A 20413-nucleotide genomic window follows, 5' to 3' on the forward strand; every position below is an offset into this window, starting at 1 on the left:
TGTGTGTGTATGAGAGAGAGAGAGAGAGAGAAATGTTAAAAATATAATATGCAACATAAATATTTCATTATTCACATTATGATTGAACTATCAACATAAGCTTGAATATGATCTGAAGAATGAGCTGCAGTCCAAGACTTCTGTCTCTCTCTTTTTAATTATTTTCCAGGTAAAACATTGCCAACAGTAAAAAAAAAAAAATTCACATGAAAATGAGAATTTCAGAATGGATGTGGACTGTGAGACATTAACCACTGGCTTCAGCTAGTTAGCTAACTTGAGAATCTGTCCATGCTGCGAGGAACACAGCAGTCTTATGTTATTGCATGCAGATACATTGCAATACCTTTCATCGACTGCAGTGTCATCCAATGGACACAAATGCTACCAGAGACTATAGCTTGATCAAAGGGCATTGAGGAAGCTCAATTTTAAAGCATTCTGCCTAACATCTGACATGTTTATATTTTTTACTAATTTATCAAGACACTGGGCACACCTCATAAAACTAGGACTGTCCTGAGTAAACCGGGACATCTGGTACCCCAAGACTTTAGGCTCCTGTCAGCCTAATTAATCATCTGAATGAATCCAGCATGAACTTGAATGACATTTTCTGGTCTGCATTCACAGCCTATGACAGCTGATATGCAGCATGAGCGAATTGAGAAAGTGGAGGTTAAGGGAACTAAGCTAGATTAAATTCAGCCTCAGCGTCAGACGGAAGCCTGTTCTTCATAGAGTTAAACAAAGATGTACATGCTTTTATTGGTACACTGTGTAGACCCCTTCAAATAATATGAACGCAAACATACAGTAGCTTCACTCGCAGCCTCAACCTCATCACCTTGACTGATTGATTCCCAGCTCTCTTCTGTTGTATCTACATTGGTGTTGTGGTTCACTGCATAATATTGTTAGTGAAGCAAACCAAAGATGACATGCACCAACATTAACAGAAATGAAATGTCGCTGCATGCAAATTTTTATCTCCATTTCCATTTTGATTTTTCTGTTGGAAGCCAAACCAATTCCATATTACATTAGCGCTAGTGGTTTAGCACTTAGTTCTCGAGTAATGCTGTTATGTTGTTTCCTCAGGGGCACTATTTATATCCCAATCTTTCTCTGTCAAATAGACAGTAAACTGCTTCAGTCTTGCTTGGTTGTCTGCTCATGATGTGCTGGGTAATAGGTGTTTTCACTGTCACAGTTATCATGGCTATTGACAGAAGTCATAACCCTATCGTGGGCCATTTTCATCATGTCATAAGCTGTGTGCAATTGTCAAACCATTGTCTTCTTGTAAAAGTGCATGTCACAGAACAATGTGATCCTTAAAGAGATTGTTCACCCCAAAATTTTAATTCTGTCATTATTTACTCACATATATTACCTTCTTTCTTCTGTGGAACATAAAAGAAGATACTGTGAAAAATGTTTACATACAGTATTACACACACATATATGAGTGTAATAAACACAAGCATGCTGTGCTAAATTATTCATACATGTCGCCTTTTTAAGTATAACTTTTGTTTCTTATGCATTTATTATTATTATTATTTTATTTATTTTATTTTTTAAATGTATCAAATGCTTGATACACAGAAAGATTTAAGTGTTTTATATCAGGGGTATTCAATTAAAGTTCCTAGAGATCCGGTCTCTATATTTCCTTTCCAGGAACAGTTACACATTTCCATCTGGACACCAGTAATGCTTTGTAAAAGAGAGAAAAAAAACCTAAACAGTCAATATAGTCATAAAATAATGTCTTGTCAGCAAAAAAAAAAAAAAAAAAACCCTTATCACACCTGGTTTGAATGATCAGAGTCATATACAGTAGGTATGATAGGTAAAAATAACTACTTTTGCAGTATCGTTGTTTTCTGCTGTGTTTTAGCAAAAGTATTGATCTGTTTTGCTGCTCACCATGCTTCTGTTTTTAAAATAACTGCCTCATCCACAGCTCGTAATGGTGCTTTAGTGTCTTTAGAGAGAAGCAGAGCACACAGGAAGGGCTTGGATGAAGCCTGTTTGGCTTTAGATTATATATATATATATATATATATATATATATATATATATATATATATATATATATATCAGAGGATATACCACTGAAAGATCATTACAATAAATGACCTTGAGCACTTGTGGTGTGAACTGTGAAGCGCTGCTTAATTTATTTAGAAATGATGAAATGGTGCTGCCATTCCCATTATGCACCATGGTTGAAGCCAAGCCGACATCTGAATGTGCCTGTTTTATATGAAATGTCTGAGATTTAAATGTCAGTTAATTCAATCAAAAAGTAACTTTATTTTAGGGAATCAACAGATGAACTGGATTTTCCAAAATATTCATGTTTTGGCTTTACCTTCTTGTTTTATCCAGATGTTTTCTCTTCACTTGGACACTTCTTACATCTGCCATGAAATAACAGCACTTTGGTATTCATTCAACTATGATGTTCAAACGTACAGTTCAAGAATGGAAAGCAGAACTCTTGATGTAATTGACTTGCATTTATAGAACCATGTGTGCCCTCTGCCATTGAACATCCTAATATCCACATGTTTGGGGAAAAAACCTCTCGGGATTCATTCTCTGTGTCTTACTCTTTTTCTCATTCTCTCTGTCACCTCTTCCAGACTCTGGCAAAAGTTCCTCTACCTTTTTTATCGACGTCCGGTAATCTGTTTACAGCTGTTCACTACAGCTGTGAAAATACAAGAACATTTGCCACTTTTCCCTCCACACCCACAGACATTAAGAATAAATAAGGCAAGTGAGAATGCATGAGAGGAGAGAGAGAGTTTGACTAATGATTTTTCCACGTGGGCTAAATTCCCCATTATTGACACAATAGGTAATTATTCCACCTATTCCTCTCCTTCAAAATGAGCAAGAATGTTTGAATTGGATCATCTCCCACTCACTTGACTGGTGAGGAGTGCCTGGGGACAGCGGTCTCCATGGAGACCACATGGTAACCAGGGTAACCTGGCCTTTGACACTAGATAAGTTTATCAGAGGAAATGGATCGAACCTTTGGCGTGGAAAGAAGGGTTTCTATGGCCTCTTACATGGTCTGCAATCATGTTTGGTTAATCATGTTTGGATAACATTCCTCTCGTTAGTTTAACTTCTCAGCATCATCTCTTTTTTTGAGTATATGTCTTTGACCATTATTCTGCCCACAGTCCAACACAGAAGCCGCTTCCTCCTCTCTCAGGGTGAATCATTCAAGTGCATCCTTACTCGCTCTGAACTCTACTCTCCATCTTCGTCCACACTTGGCCTCCTGCTTAAAATGAGAACCAAAAAAACTGCAGAAGTAATAATACAGTTAGGGTGCAATTATAATAATGCTCATTGTAGGGGTGGGCGATATACTGATAGACATGATTAACTGGTAGAAATTTGTCAAGCAGTAGAGATTTTTGACTATCATCTCTATAACTGTTACACGGGCACGTGGCATTGCTGTGCTATGTGGTCACGAAAACGTACCAATTGCATGCGTTTTTAAGCATTGCTGTTTAAAAATAAGTGATTTTAAGTCTTTGAAATAATCAGCAGTGAAAGAGAACTCGTTTTGCTATATGCACGCACTGTCTGAGGGGCCCCACATATGAAGATGGTGCTCATAAATTGTGGGAGTATTGAACTTTGGAGGTTTTTTTTTTTTTTTTTACACATGTAAGTTTTTACATGTGTGTAACAGTATATTGGATCCGGGCAGCTCTTAAAGTAACAGCAGTCTAATATTCCTGCTGTCTGTCATTCATGTTAATCAAATAACAAAAGAAAGAAAACCTCTCTCTGCTCTTGACTAAATCAATTGTGTAACTTTAATATGAAGAAATATATTTAATTTACACAGTGAAGAAAATGCATTGTTTTTATACATTTGATTACTGTGTACAATGTAGCTTTTATTATTACTTTGTTCTACTGTAGTTTTTTTGTCCTGTTGCTTGTAATTAGTTTCTTATTCAATTGCTGGCTGTTTACTTGTCTTCAGTGAGCTTGAGTTGTTTTTTGTTTGTTAGTTTTTTTTTTTTTTTAATTTATGCTAGTTTTATTATTATTATTTTGTGATAATGTCACTGGTGACAAAATTATGATATTTTTATGGTATCAAAAATTGTGCTATCATAAAGACCTTATTTAAAGCAGAAATAACTGTATTGTGATATATATTGTTACTGTGAAATAGTTACTAAAAAAAGTTACTCATGTCATGATATAAGATTTTGGTCATATCACCCACCCCTGCTCATTAGTATTGTTGTTAAAAAAATTATAGCATTAACATTGGTCTATAACTAGCCGGGTTAACACAGCATTAAATTAAGACACAGAAATAGGAAGCATATTGTAACAAAGTTGGTAGTTTGGGAAGAAGGAGGCGGGAACCGGCGAACATTAAAACACTTTAATAAAATAAACCAACACAAAATGAAAGTAAAGAGGCAGCCTCTCGCAGACAAATGCCGCACACAAAATAAAGTCTAGGCCTGGTCCTCTCTCGTTCTGCACTGTCGTCACTCCTCCTTTTATCCTTCCGGAGCTCTTCCGTGGGACTCGAGACTGGTGAGTGGCGCAGGTGTTATGCATTAGCATTTACTCCACCGGCCTCGCTCCGTTCCCACGGCTCTCGGCCCCGCCCCTCTCATCACACATATATTTCATAGAGTAGAATGAAACTTTGTGAAGTTTTCATTTGTGTTATTTTATTCATGCATTCATTCATTGATGTGTGTATGTGTATGTTAAAATAGTATTAATTAAAGGAAAAATATAATTAAAGAAAATACAGTTTATATGTACAGTTCTCTTTTGGGGTTACATCTGCTGACTGTTTATACATCCTCTCCTCATGTCAGAATGAATGATTCTCTTAAGTCATTGTTCTGCCTCACATAACAGCATGAAGAAATAGTCCCATTTCCTCTTGCTTTCAGCCTCCATTCTCTGTCCATCCCAATAAATAGGTCTCTCTTCGACCTCTCTGTTTTCATTATTGTCCTGTCTGGAAGTGGAATACTGCAAAATAATCTCGCCATTCTCAGGGTTTAACATGATGGTTCAATAAAAGCTAAATGAAATGGAAAAGCGTTTTTTTTTTTTTTTTTTTTTTTGAACAGACATTTGCTGATACATAAAGCAAACAGCATTCTATTTCATTTTGGGCAGAGTGAAAGGTCAACCTTTCATTTACCCAAACTTCTATTTACTTCTCTCCTTCTCTCTATCTCTCTCTCTCTCTCTCTCTCTCTACCACCCCAGTGTTATATCTCTACTGTGTGTGCAGCCATCAGGATTTAAATTGACCATGACTACACAAGTCTGTGGCCTCCAAAATAACTTCCACATTTATCCATGAATCATCAGAGTTGAATAACAGCAGCCATTTTATCATTATGAGGATGCATATTTTGTCCTTTGAGGCCTGAATTAAGCATCTGTATCCAAAGCCATTTTCCCCATTTTAGACATATCTGTTTCAGACAAACAAATTGAAATGACAATTACTCATGCGGCACAATGCTTAATGGATGATGACAGTACAAGTGCAGCTATTCAGACATGTACCTGTGAATGTGAAGCCGTGTGATTTCACCCACGGTGAGTGCTAGGAATATTACTGGCAAAGTTTGTGTTTGCTTTTTAATCCCCACAATCCTTCAGAGGAGAGAGGTCCTGCATTTACCATAATCAATCAGACGTGCTGAAAGGTTTGAGCATGCACAGCCCCGTCCAAAAAATATTCGCTAGCGTGCTTCTCTGCCAAGACATACAGAGTCTGGTCTTAAACTATTTGGTTAATGCCTCTGAGATCAGCGCAGAGCAGAAAAAGGCGTAAAACATTTCATGATGAAAACTGTGTAGTACAGCATGAGGTTAATAATGTAACTAGACCTCATTCGCTGCAATGCTTTATGTTCACCTAAATCCTAGCAGTAGTTTTGATAGTAGGTAAATGGTCACAGAGGGCTAGTCTCGTGTAGGGTTGACCTTTTGCAGTCAAGTAGACCTGTTCTCTTATAGTCATGCCCTTGAGCAAACGACACTTAGCCTCTTGGTGCTACAGGGGTGCTGTTGCTGTAATTAGTGTAGCAGATGATGAAAATTGTTATAATCTCTGTCTACATATTTCTAACTGAGCTCTCAGTGTGTATGAGGTGAGACTCAAGAGTGTCTTTTTACCGTGACCGAATGATTTTCATGACGCTCTGTTCTGCTAATAGTTGTCCCATGTTCATTTTCCCGGTATTACTATTCAAGAAGAAGCATATAGTGTGACCACTGAAATCCAGTTGCAAAGAGAAAGACTCTTATAAGCTAGTTTTTATTGAATCACAAACACACATAAACAGTGAAGTCCAATTCCAGAGTTAATAACTTTTATGAGTTGGCTGTTTTTAGTGAATCACAGATGCTAATGAATTAATAACACTTTACAATAATGTTTCATTTGTAAACATTAGACAAAAGTAGTTAACTTTAATTAAGAATGATCTTCTACTTTATTAGTTAATGTTAATTTAAATATTGGTTAAGACATGTTAACAAATGAGACCTTATTGTTATGTGTTACTTATGAATCAGCTGGAGCTATTTCTCCTTTATGAACTGAAAGTCATTAATGTATTTTATAAAAATTGATGAATTATATTACTACACACAAATAATGTCACTAATCTTTTTTTGTTCTTTGTTATTGAAATGAGCCCAACAATTGGCAGCAGAATTGCATTTTCTGTTTTTCCAAATATCCTAAATGGACCCGCTGAGGATCTGGACTTGTGAAAGGAATCACAACACTGCTGCTTAAGGTGTTGCTGAATATGTGACAGCTATCGTTAAATTCCTTACGATTCCCATCATTAAAATGGACTTCAAATAACTTTTTGACTTATATTTCCGACTGTAAGAAGGCCTAGATTTTTTTGCATATATTTACTTGATGAATTTTGTTCTTACAATAGGTACATACATTTTAAGTTTATTTATTATTTTAAGGGCCTTGAAGGGCCACCCTTTTAGATTAAATTTGAACAGTAGCAGCTTTTAAATGAACTGCTGTTTTAAAATCCTCCCGTCAAATCTGCTGTAACGTTGTTATCATAACGGAGACAAAGGCACAGATGGCGCTTTTTGCACGTTTAAAGTGGTAGGCTGAGATTACTCACTCAGATCTCACTGGAGTCAGAATCAGAGAGCCCCTGCTGAGACGGGGATGGAGATTAAGCTTTCCCTGTTGAGAATCTGTGGCGTTTTGACCCAAACAGACTGTCTGGAATTGGTGACTACACATGGAGAAATATCCACATTGGGTCCTTCCTACTGTTATTTGATAGGCATAGGTCCATTAGGTCAGAGAAATTATGTGATTGCTCATCACTGCTTTTTATAACAGAGTGTTTTAAGGTTGCAGGTTTACTTGAAATCTATGTGTGCAGAACAATCTGTAGATTTTTGTGTATTTATTTTGATAGTCTGATTATGCTTTTAGTTACCAATAACTGTAGAGTAGAGCACCAAAATGACATTGTGTTCACTTGTATCTATTTTTTTATTCCACGTCATGTGTAGCCCTTTCTCAACTCTATTTAACACTGTGTTTTTATTCATCATTTGACTAACACATTTTAACAGATTTCCTTATAAAATTACTTATTAAAATTGTATAAATGCTATGGATGAAACATGCCCCTTACCATAGCTACATGCGAGCTTCAATGTAAATATTGCGTCAAAATCAAATCAATTTGAGCGCATTTTAAACCCTGATGATTGTAACCACTCTAAGATAACACTCATTGTCTTCTCTAGTGCAGCTCAACCAGGTCTCGTCCCATTCGTCGATATTTGTGAAATCACAAATCCCGGAAAATATGCGTTGTAGTCCAAACGAGTCATTCGTTGTATGTTTTTTTTGTTTGATTTCTGTTCAATAAAATATCTCCTTTTGAATTGGACTTTGAGCTTTGTAACTTTGCAGATCTTTTTTTATGCTCAAACAGCAACATTACAGACTAACTAAAGTTGAAAAAGTGAAAAAGCATAATAGGACCCCTTTAATAGAGCAGAAATTATTGACCCAGTATTGACTCTGAAAGTCATATATCAATGGCATTAATTAATCTACCTACATAAATCAGCAATTTTCAAACGCCCCAATTCAACTTCATCTCTTTAGCATTAAGGACTGTCACAGTTCAGAATATTCCAAGTTTGTCTCCGGGAACATGTCTATATCATTAGTTACATACATTTATTACTGTTGTGGTATCACACATCTAAACATGACTTTATTTTGCATATTTTATTAGTAAATAAAAAGTAAATGGGATTGGGCCTAATCAGATTGTTTCCCACCACAGTAAACCAAGGCTCCAATATATGATGTATTGCTGGCCAACTAAGAGACTGAAGGCTATATCAATATATATTGATAATCTCATCAGCAAACTGTTCCCACAGCTAAAATATGATGAATTATCTTGATATAACACTTTAGAATTAGATGCTTTTTTCAAGAAGCGCTTTCCAATAACTACTTTTCTTTCAGATATCCCTTAAAATATAATTTGACTGTAGTAAGAGTGGATAGCCTGAAATTAAAATCTACGTACGCTATCAAACTTGACCCTAGACTGAAAAGTTTTACAGCTTTAAAGCTGATGCTGACAAATTGGATCATGTTTGAAGAGCTGACAGCCAAAAAGACATCACTATGGACATTATTTTTACCCTAAGGCAAGTTCAACCCTTAAACACAATATTAAGCGACAAGAGATAAAGCCATGTCAGTGAAATGTTTTTTTTTCCAGTCACCAGCTGTGACCGTAACAAGCGAAAGGACATTATTGTTGATCCACTCCTCATAACTGTACATTATAGGGCTGTAATGATACATTGATATGGATCAGTGCTTTGATCAAGTATAATTGCACTGTGTAGAAATTGCTATTTTTTTTTTTAAGATGCACCTTTTAACACTCTCATGTTAGTCACATCTGCATGCAGTGTCTTAAAGGAAAAATCTACAGTACTGTACATGTTTGTTTGTGTGTGTGTGTGTGTGTGTGTGTGTGTGTGTGTGCATGTCCTAATAGGTATACTATTTGCAAATTTAGAGAGCACCATATACCCATAGACTTTCTCTATTGCCATTGCTTATCTTTTTGCACAATCCACTCATGATCTGTCATCAGATCTCATGTTAATTGAATCTCATTGAATCTCATCAAATTGTGTTTTGTTATGTTGAGGTACAGTATCAGTGAACGTTGTATCTCTGGCTAAGAGAATAGATGTCAGATTGTATCATAATGTAAACTCTAATTTACAGCCTAGAACATGGAACATTAAATATCTTCTTATTGGCTGAGATTGTGTCATGTCACACAGTAGTCTCTCTTTCAGGGTGAACAAAGGACTTGTTGCTGGAAATGTGTTGCATCTTTTCTGGATGGGACATGGTGTAAGAAAATTGATCACTTCACTTGATCACAGGAGCACCCCTACATTCCCATATTTAACATCATTTAACATTGGTTTAACTACTTGGCCACAACATCTTTTTATGGGTGTGTTTTTTGCAATCTTGCCAAACAGTCAAGGTGTATATGATTACACCTTCCTCAGGTCATGATCAGAGAGCCGAGACCCCGCAGTGCAGGAAACTGTATAATTGTTGCCAAGCACTGCACCTACAGACAAATGTTACATAGTAGCCCCAAGCACAAAGCTGTGATCATGCACACAGTGCGAGCATTGTTATACCTTTTTCCTTTTGTCTTCAGTGTTTTCATGGGTCCTCGTCCCTGGTGTAGGTGTTTGATGTGTGGGCTGTTCTTTAGTCTGAGCTGAGCCATTATGACAGGCAGGAGGGACTTAATAACAGTGCTTTCACCCCAAGCATGCTCCTGACAAATTACCTGTGTGAGACCTGGATTTAGAGAAGGGTCAGTGGAAAGATCACGCTCTCTCTCTCTCTCTCTCTCTCTCTCTCACACACACACACACACACACACACACACAAGCACAGAAAAACACACATTTCCTTTGTCTCCCTTGAAAGGGGAGTATCTTCACTGGCCTCTGTTCCTTCACACTATCATGCAGACATAATAGATGCTTAATGTCTATTCAAAGTGTTTGATGTGTGTGGGAGAATATTTCCATATTCCACATTTGGAGAGAAATAAATAGAGAAGGGGATCTGTATATGTCTGATGTCACAAGCTTGCCTATTGGCAGAAGGGCTTTTATAAAGGGATAATTCACCTAAAATGAAAATTCTATCATTATTTACTCACCCTTACCTTAACCAGTGTGCAAAATAATATTTTTTTCACAGTTTTTTTGACTATACAGTCACAGTTCATAGCAATCATGTCAATGTCAATGTCTAAAAGGGACAAAAAGCACTATAAAAGCATTCCTTATATATAATTCATATGCTATATTTCAATACTTTTGAAATCACTCAATAGCTTTGTGCAAGGAAAAAATAATAATTTTAAAGGCATAGTTCACCCAAAAATAAGCTGTATGATGAGTTTCATTCTTTAAAAACTCCTAAAAGAAACCTAAAAGTAGATATGATAAGATTTTTGAGTAATGTCTGAGAAATATCTTTTAGCTGGTGTTTTTTTGTCAATGGTCAACTCAAAATATCTTCTTTTATGTTCCACGAAAGAAAAGATTTGGAACAATATGAGAGCGAGCAAATGAATTCAGAATTTTAAGTGAACTATCTCTTTAAGTTAATATCTACTCCATTGTGATGCTCACTTAAAAACCACCTAGACTAGATTAAATCACAGAGTTGAGCACAAGTATTGGACAGATTTGTGAATGAATCGTGTTTTTTGTTTTGTTTTGTTTTTTTAAACCAGTTTTATGAACCGGATCTGCTGGTTTAAAAGAAACAAAACACGTTTCCATTTAGAGCGACTTGAGAAAGATTAAATGATGACAGACTTGTGCACTATGCCTTTCATCTCTGCCACTGTCTCTTGACCCCACTGTCTTTTGAGGACTCTCACTAAAAGAAGCATCTCTTGTAGGGAATTCTATTTTTCTTTCTCTCTCTGAGAGGTGCATCAGGTAGAGCTAAGGCAGAATGCAAACCCGAGCAGGTCTCGGTTGTTTCAGAAGAAGCTTTCAGCATTCAAACAGCATTCCACAATTCTCCCCTCGGCTTTGTGCGGTTGAGTATTGAAAATTTGCTGTTGCCGCAGTCAGTTTTCTTCAAGTCTGTCTTTTGTTCCAGTGGCTGAGCTCAGGTGCACAGAACAGACCTCTCTCACTCTCTCCCCCTCTTCATCTCTCTATGCCTCTCATTTTCCCGCTCAGCACTGACTGGATATCAAACCTGCCAATTTGCATATGAAATTGGGTGGAAAGCAAAATTAGTAGAGGCGCATTGAGTAAAAGCAGTTACACACACATGTACACACAGACATGTTTGTCCCTTTTGCTGGCTCCTCTGTTTACAAAGTTCAACTTCACTGAAAGACTCAGCGGAGTGTTTGAATTAGCGACTCGTTCAGAGCTTTGTTGCGTGATGAATATTACTGCTGTTAATTAGCATGAGTAATTAGGTCAATACGATCACGTGGTCTCTTTCATGAATGCTGTGTAAAGGTAAAGCATTTAAACATGCCACTTTCAGAGGAATGTTGAGACAAGCGGTATGATTGTTCTCTCATGTATGTGTATAAATCCTCCGAGTTGTCCGCATTGTCTTTTATCCAATCATGAGTAGGCATACCAAACTTGATTCTACTTAAAGACACTTACGTGACTTGCCTATTGTAAGAGAGGATCCAGTTGGAGATCTTTAAGGAGATTATCCTATAACTGATTACATGACCTACAGACAAAACCACATTCTGAAGACATCATCGCAGATTGGTGATTACGCTCTTAAAGCGCCATCGGCCACCACATTCTGCCCCATGTTGTTTGACCGGCCTTTGTAGCCTCTTCCAGCCCTGCCAGCTCGCTGTACTCCTCTGGGACAGCCGCAGGATGTTGTTTGATGGCTTTTATCCACAGACCACAAAGGCTGCTCTGTGCTAAACTTTGGGAGTTATTGCTTTAAGAGGGAAGTTTTACAGAGAGGAGATTCTTTCCTTTTTTCCCCTAGAGTCTTTGTTTTGGGATGGATAACTTGTTTCACAGAGATCCCTTTGAGAGTCTCTCTGTTTGGCAGTCCCCTTGAGGATCCCAGAATGTTTTTTCACTGCGCATTTGGTTGGACAACAGCGCCACTTAAAGATGGTTAATGGAACTGCATCTGACAAGAAAGCTATAAATTCGCACAACTCTGGGTCATTCAGAGGCATAGACTTTATTCCGTTTTTTTTTTTATTAATTGGTTGTTTTTTTTTTTTTTTTTTTTATGTTTCCTCTTGATCTTTTATTTGTAGCCTACATGTATTTTTTTTAATGTGTTGGGCAACAAAAACAGAACAGAGATATTAGTGCAATTTAAGAAGTTGCTGAAGGCCCCATGTGGGTTAAATTGTGTGTGTCTGAGTGTAATATAAAGTAGTTCACATCTTTACGGAACTATATATATATAGTTCCGTAAAGTTGTAAACTACTTTATATTTAAATATTTAAATATTGACTTTTACATTTAATACAACATAGAATATGTATTTACAATAGGAATATATAAATGCCATGGGGCAGTTTGCTGTGTGTGTGTGTGTGTGTGTATATATATATATATATATATATATATATATATATATGCGAGAAAATGCACCTTGAATATTGCACAAAAAATATTTTATATTGCACATATGAAAATCAAATATTGCACATTCTTTTATTAAAATATTACATATTCATCTAAAATATTTATTATAAAATATATTTGTGCAATATTTAAATATTGCACAAAAATACTTTGTATTGCACATATAAAAATAAAATTAAATATTCTTTGATAAAAGGTTTCACTCAGACAAATCTATGTTCCGGAAGCAATGCTTTACTGTCTATTATGTGTAAACTAACGAACATACATCTTGACATGCAGTCACTGAAGACATTGTGCTTTTTTAGGTGATCTTGGTGAGCTCCAGCATCAATGAACGTGACCAGATGCTCTTCATCAGCACAGATGAGGGTTCATCCTTCCAACGGCAGCCTGTCTCCTTCACCGTGGATACACTCCTCTTTCATCCATCTGAGGAAGACAAACTTTTGGCTTACAGCAAGGAGGCGAAGGTCAGTGATGAAAGTGTTGGCCAACACAGATTAATGCAGTCGAGTAAATGACTATTAATGACACCAATTGAAGTCAGTGTTTTTTGGCAGTTCCAAAGCAGTTGCTCACAAGATCATAACGTGTCTTAATTCCAGCTGCATGTAGCTTTTCTTGTCAAGCTCAACCGCCTGAATTAGTCTTTGTAGCTTTTTCAGTATTAATGATTTAGGTCTCGGCTGAGCGCCTTGACCAACTGTTCTCAACACATTTCTCACCCAGCTTTGTTTATGGCTCTGCTTTTTGCTCTCCAGCATATTGGCATCCTCATTATTAGAGTTATGAGCAGCACTGTTTGGCCTTCAGGCCATGGTTGTCTCTTGCTAAAGAGCATGTTTACATTGTTAACGGCTGGGCGAGCAACGAGGCAAGATCTGTGTGTGTGTGTATGTGTGTGTGTGTGTGTGTGTGTGTGTGTGTTTATGTGCGGTTGATGAATTGCTAAAACCCCTAGACACTGCTTGCAACACGCTGCATTTATCATCTCTAAGATTACATGGGAAAGACAATGAAAAGTGTGTATTTGTCTGTGTGTATTATTATGGTGCAGTTTGGTGGGTATTTTTCATGCAAGTGGTGATCAATATAATCTCATTATAGGGATGATCAATTGGGGACAGATGCATACACACAAACACACACTCAACATATGTGATTTTAATTAGTATATATGGACAGTTTTCCACAACCTAATCATTATACAGTATGCAATGAATCTCTCATCTAATTCTTATGATCCTGAGAATTTGCAAAGTGTGTTTTAATGAAATCCAGCATAAAAATCAATGTTATGACCAGTGCTTCAAGCATCCAGAAACAGTTAATAGTGATTTATTCGTCTTTCTTTGTTTTTCAGCTGTATATCTCCACCGATCTGGGTCACAAATGGACTGTGCTACAAGAGCGTGTTACTAAAGACAGAGTTTTCTGGTGATTTTTTATTTTTTTCTAAATTCATCTTACAGTATAAGAAACCTCATGTTTTTTCAAACCTACTGTATATGACTCTCTTTTGTGGAAAAAACTCTACTGTGGAGATGAGGGGCTGTAAAGCTTCACAAAAAAAAAAAAACATTTCTAAGATGGTCTGTAAGACTTCTAATGAAATATGATAGGAAACAGACTAAAATATGAGCTGTTATTCACTTAAAATGTTGATTGGCGACCATGGTCACCATTTGTTTTCATTGGAAAACAGCAGCATTGACATTCTGCTAAAAAGAACTTCTTTTGTATTCCACAGAAGAAAGTAAGTCTGGGTGTCAGTAATGGTTTGTTTTAACTTTACATTGCCCTCTGAGACTTTCTTTTTAATCTTTTCTCCCTCTCCGTTCCCTCTTCCTCTTCTTCCACCTTCTTAGTGGAATTCAACCCCTTCTTTTATTTTCCATTCCTTCGCTCCCTGGTTATGGTTCACTGCTATCACAGCTGGGATTGAAATCCTGTACAGAAGTGATTTATTTCTCCACCCCAACCAGTCTTTCTGTCTGACCCTCTCTTTCTCTTTTTTGATCTCTCTTTCCTGATCTTTTGCTCCATTCTGCTTGCGTGCCATCCTCCCAGTGCATCCTCCCAGTGCACTTTACCAGATTCACAATTCACAAAAACCACAAGTATAGTTTGTCTGTGGTTGATTGTGCTAAAAGATGAAAAAGTCAGCTCCCTGTCAGCATCTGCCATAATAAACCCCATCCAGCACATGTTTTATTTGGCTGGAGGTTTTACAATGACACTGTAAATCTGAAGCTGTTTTTACTTTATTCCCCAGCAGCGGGGGGTTTGATAAGGGTCGTACCCCTTCCCTCTCTACTGTCTCCAGACCTCTTTAAAACATCTCAGAGAACTGCCTCAGAAGACGTGACAGAATCAGTTCATAGTAAGGGTTGTGGCTCTCTCGTCCTCCCCGTCTGCTTCCTCGCTCATAAAACAAAAGAAGGGGAGGTCTGGGAGGAGAAAGCATAAATCAGCATGGCTTTAATGGACAGGGATGCTGTCTGGGAGGGTGGTCCGTACAGTGTGGTCAGGAGAGGAGTCTTGATCTCAGTGCAACTTATTATGTGATGTTGAGACATGAGGGTCAAGTAATCTGCTATAAATCAATGCAGAGCAGGATTATGTAACTATTATGCTGCTGTAAATATTTACATCGATTTAGAAGTATCACAGGCATTTAGAACAATTATCTCCAGCTGAAAAGCACACTGTCAGATATAGACATTAAAACACATTTTTCCCCCAAACTAGTTAAGCACAAACCTCGCCCAGCAGCCGATTCTAAAGATTTCATTGATTGTCAGTCAAAGTCCTGATTGCCCACACAGAGCTGAAACAACGATGAACCCCCAAACATGTATACAGTTGACCAATAAAAACTGCTGTGGAAGGAATTAGGAAATCATGCAAAACAATGCACACATTCTTAAAAGGTTCTGTTAATTTCCTGCTTGTTAAAATGCTTGTAAAATAATGTAGTTTTTGTGCAGGTTTACTGAGCTAGAACTTCCCTGAGTAGTTTAGTAACCTTCAAACATTTTTGTTTAACACAACTTGACAGTGAGCTGTCTGCATCCCTTGAAACCAAGGACTTTCTATGTGTCTGTATAGTTGAGAAGGTTCTGCTAAGGGGATGTTTTAAAGGGATAGTTACCCCAAAAATGACATCCATTCTGTCATTATTTACCCACGATTATTTCACTTTTTTCTTCTGTGGAACAGAAAATGTGAAATTCTGAAAAGTGTCACTGTTTAGTGTGTGATTACAAGCTTTCACGCTTCAAAGCTTTCCATTTTTTGTTAAATTAAGTCACTGGAGCAACAAGGTGAGCAGATGCAGAAAAAATTGCATTTTTGGAGTAACTATCCCTTTAAGATGTCCTTCTGTGTGCGAGTCGGTCTTGTTTGATCCTCTCAATGTGTTACTAACTGTATGCTTTGTTTAAGGGCTGTGACGGCGGTGGATGTGGATCCTGATTTGGTTCATATGGAGATTCAAGACATCGGTGGTGGTAAGGGAGCTCATGTGTTTATAGAACAGTGCATTTCAATTCAATTTTACATACCGCATCAAACCACTGCGAACAAGGGCAGATGGGATGTTTTAGGGTTTCAGTTTTGCCTCATTCAAACAAACCTCTTTCAGAGAAATTCCTCCTGGCTGAGCTGTTTTGTAAGGCTTGTGTGTTTGTGTGTGTGAAAGAGACCAGGCGTACAGATGCAAACTGTTGCACACAGCTCTATCACACTCAAGCCAGTGAAGGTTAAACACCACCTGACAGTCACATTGCAACCTACAAACACACACTCAACCCCTAAGGGAGGTGAGAGTTGTGTCTAACCAGTATGAGAAAATCACACTGGACACATACATCAAGCCCCTCTTCTGATAAATGAACTTTCATTTGTGGTTTTACTCTTTATCTGTTGGGCTTGTGTCACACTGACAGATGCAGACCTCAAGTGTTTTTTCTTCAGCTCAGTGGCTCCTCCAACCTCTCATAGGATGTGCTGTGTGTGCGTGTGTGTGTGTGTGTGTGTGTGTGTGTGTGTGTGCACACGTCTGACCTTGTTTGACAGAAGACAGAAGCAAAGCGCTCAGCCATTCTAATTGCTTTTTAATGAATTTCTCTGCTGTACTGCTTTGATTAACCATTCGTCCTCTTCAGTGAAGTAGTCTGCCCATTTGTTTGCCTAAAATTAATAACAAAAAATAAAACCATAAAGAAAATGAGAGGAAACAACATTATGAGAATAGCAATTAAGTTCCCCACTTTGATATGTAACCTTTGGCCAAGATGTTTGGACTATGCAGTCTCCTCTAATTTTTTCATCATTTTCCAATTGGTTGTCATATTTTATGCACGTTTGGAGAATTGATTAATGTGTGTGTGTGTGTTTTGTAGAGGTTGCTGAGCCAGCTATTGTGTGAGATTCTAAACAAAAAGGCCATTGCGACAGGGCATTTTCCCATAATTAATTTCCTGCCATTCTGGATCAAAGCAATGTGCCCAGTGAGGATCAGCTTCAGTTAATTTTGTTAAGAGCTCCATGTTTTTTTTTTTGTTTTTTTTTTTTTTTGCAGATATCTTTCACCCCATTCACCCTTGGAATGGCTTCCAAACACTCACTTACAAAAGCTGTATGATCAGACATAGAAATGAAATTCCTTTCAAACTTTTGAAAGTCAAATTGTTACCTTCACTTTTCCTCTGAGCCTTTTTTGTGTGTGTTTTCTGTCTTTCACCAGGATACCTTTATGTGACATGTCTCATACAAAATTGCTCTGATAAAATGGTGACAGCACAGTTCTTGGGGAAGATTGACCACAATTCCCTCTCAGTGCAAGATGAATACATATTTGTGAAGGTAAAATGATGTGTTACAAATCTTAACATATGATGTATGTACATATTTATTCATACCGATTCATTCAGACATTACAGAGTTTAGCAGATTATCACCTTATACATAAATTTTTTTTAATGTTGTCCCTATTGCTCACCAAATCTGTAATTATCAAAAATAAAGTAATATTGTGAAATATTATTACAATATCATTACAATATGCATTTTAATATATCTTTATATTTATTTATATAATATATCTATATATTTTACTCCAGTCTTCAGTGATGCATGATGCTTTATTGCAATATGCTAATTTGGTGTTCAAGAAACATTTCTTATTATCATAAATTTTGAACATTTTGCTGCTTAGTATTTGTGTAGAAATATATTTTTTCATGATTCTTTGAATATGTTTTTATGAAAATTCATATAAAATTATATATAAAATAAAAATTACTTCTGATAAACACAATGCTGGCACTTTTAGGGGTCTTGTATTAACTTAAAAGGGTTTATTTTGTAAATTATTATTAAAAGTTACCAAAATTAAAGGGTTAGTTCACCCAAATATTAAAATTATGTCATTAATGACTCACCCGCATGTCGTTCCAAACCCGTAAGACCTCCGTTCATCTTCGGAACACAGTTTAAGATATTTTAGATTTAGTCCGAGAGCTTTCTGTCCCTCCATTGAGAATGTATGTACGGTATACTGTCCACGTCCAAAAGGGTAATAAATACATCTTCAAAGTAGTCCATGTGACATCAGAGGGTCCGTTAGAATTTTTTGAAGCATCGAAAATACATTTTGGTCCAAAAATATCAAAAACTACGACTTTATTCAGCATTTACTTCTCTCCCGGGTCTGTTATGAGCGCGTTCACCTCACATCCGGTTCGCGAACGAATCACTCGATGTAACCGGATCTTCTTGAACCAGTTCACCAAATCGAACTGAATCGTTTGAAACGGTTCGCGTCAACAATAAGCATTAATCCACCAATGACTTAAGCTGTTAACTTTTTTAACATGGCTGACACTCCCTCTGAGTTCAAATAAATCAATATCCCGGAGTAATTCATTTACTCAAACAGTACACTGACTGAACCGAGCCAGATAAAGAACGAAACATTGACTCGTTCTTGAGTCAAGAACCGGTTGCATCGGTTTTCGGATCACCGGTAGTGATGGGAAGTTCTGTTCTTCTCCGCGAACCGGTTCTTTCGGACAGTTTGATTCAATAAACCGGTTGCCGAAAACGGTTCACCAGTTCTTTTGCGCTCGACGTAATGACTTCATTGGCGATGATTGCCCTTGATTGAAGCCTTCGGTTTACCCGCGCTCATAACATTAGCACAGAATCGGTTCAGAATCAATCACCAAAAGAACCAGTTCAGTTCAGACGCGCTGTGTGTCAGTCTGAATCACCCATGCGCAGTATCATCAGCTCCTCGGTTCTCGAATCGGACGCGTCCGACAGAAACGGTTCTTGACTCGAGAACGAGTCAATGTTTCGTTCGTTATCTGGCTCGGTTCAGTCAGTGTACTGTTTGAGTAAATGAATTACTCCGGGATATTGGTTTATTTGAACTCAGAGGGAGTGTCAGCCATGTTAAAAAAGTTAACAGCTTAAGTCATTTGTGGATTAATGCTTATTGTTGACGCGAACCGTTTCAAACGATTCAGTTTGATTTGGTGAACTGGTTCAAGAAGATCCGGTTACATCGAGTGATTCGTTCGCGAACCGGATGTGAGGTGAACGCGCTCATAACAGACCCGGGAGAGAAGTCAATGCTGAATAAAGTCGTAGTTTTTGATATTCTTGGACCAAAATGTATTTTCGATGCTTCAAAAAATTCTAACGGACCCTCTGATGTCACATGGACTACTTTGAAGATGTTTTTATTACCTTTCTGGACGTGGACAGTATACCGTACATACATTCTCAATGGAGGGACAGAAAGCTCTCGGACTAAATCTAAAATATCTTATACTGTGTTCCGAAGATGAACGGAGGTCTCACGGGTTTGGAACGACATGAGGGTGAGTCATTAATGACATAATTTTAATATTTGGGTGAACTAACCCTTTAAATATATATATAGTTTTTTTTGTAACATTTAATAATAATTTTGGTCTCACATTCCTTATTTTGAACTAGAGTAATGCTTTTCCCTTATCTCCCTTTTTAAATTTTATTCCTTTAATCTTTTATAATTAGCCAATGACTCAAGGACATTTGCTCGTTCTGTATTCATTTCTCTCACTCTCCCCCACCACACACCTCCCTCACCTGCTCAGGTGTTTTTTGAAGGGATTGTAGCTGTTGAAAAGGAATTTAGATATGCCCTTGAGGAACAGGACTACAGTGTGTGAAATGTTTGTGTTCGGTCAGAGTCATGCTGTTTCAGACTGGACACAATTTATGTGAACTAGAGACCAACAGACAGAGATTCTGATTCAGTGCTATTAGAGACTGAATCTGTTGGGATAATAGTAGCTAGGTAAAATCAACTTGAATTGAGATGGCAAAGGATGAATAGGAAAGTGAGAGTGATTTGTTTTTAAAATTGCTGACATTGAAGACAAGACCCCATCATTGGGATAGTGAAATAAAAACACACTGTCTCTCTTTCTTTTTTTCTTTTTAGGTAACTACAGGAAATCGAACCAAGTATTATGTCTCATATCGAAGGAATGAATTTGTTCAGATGAGATTCCCTAAATATGCCCTTCCAAAGGTACAGTCTTCAGAAAT

General features: G+C 37.3%; 1 protein-coding gene across 3 annotated transcripts in view; it reads left to right on the forward strand.

The window, feature by feature from the left end:
• sorcs2 (sortilin-related VPS10 domain containing receptor 2) overlaps positions 1-20413 on the forward strand; it is a 145306-nt gene that overhangs the window by 101638 nt on the left and 23255 nt on the right. For all 3 annotated transcript variants that reach the window (XM_042728028.1, XM_042728029.1, XM_042728030.1), the window contains exons 4-8: positions 13111-13275; positions 14169-14242; positions 16253-16317; positions 17556-17674; positions 20307-20396. In XM_042728028.1, the coding sequence (XP_042583962.1) occupies positions 13111-13275; positions 14169-14242; positions 16253-16317; positions 17556-17674; positions 20307-20396 (513 nt within the window). The remainder of the gene's footprint in view (positions 1-13110; positions 13276-14168; positions 14243-16252; positions 16318-17555; positions 17675-20306; positions 20397-20413) is intronic.

Source organism: Cyprinus carpio, chromosome B7 (genome assembly GCF_018340385.1).
Source record: "Cyprinus carpio isolate SPL01 chromosome B7, ASM1834038v1, whole genome shotgun sequence".
NCBI classification, from domain to species: Eukaryota; Metazoa; Chordata; class Actinopteri; order Cypriniformes; family Cyprinidae; genus Cyprinus; species Cyprinus carpio.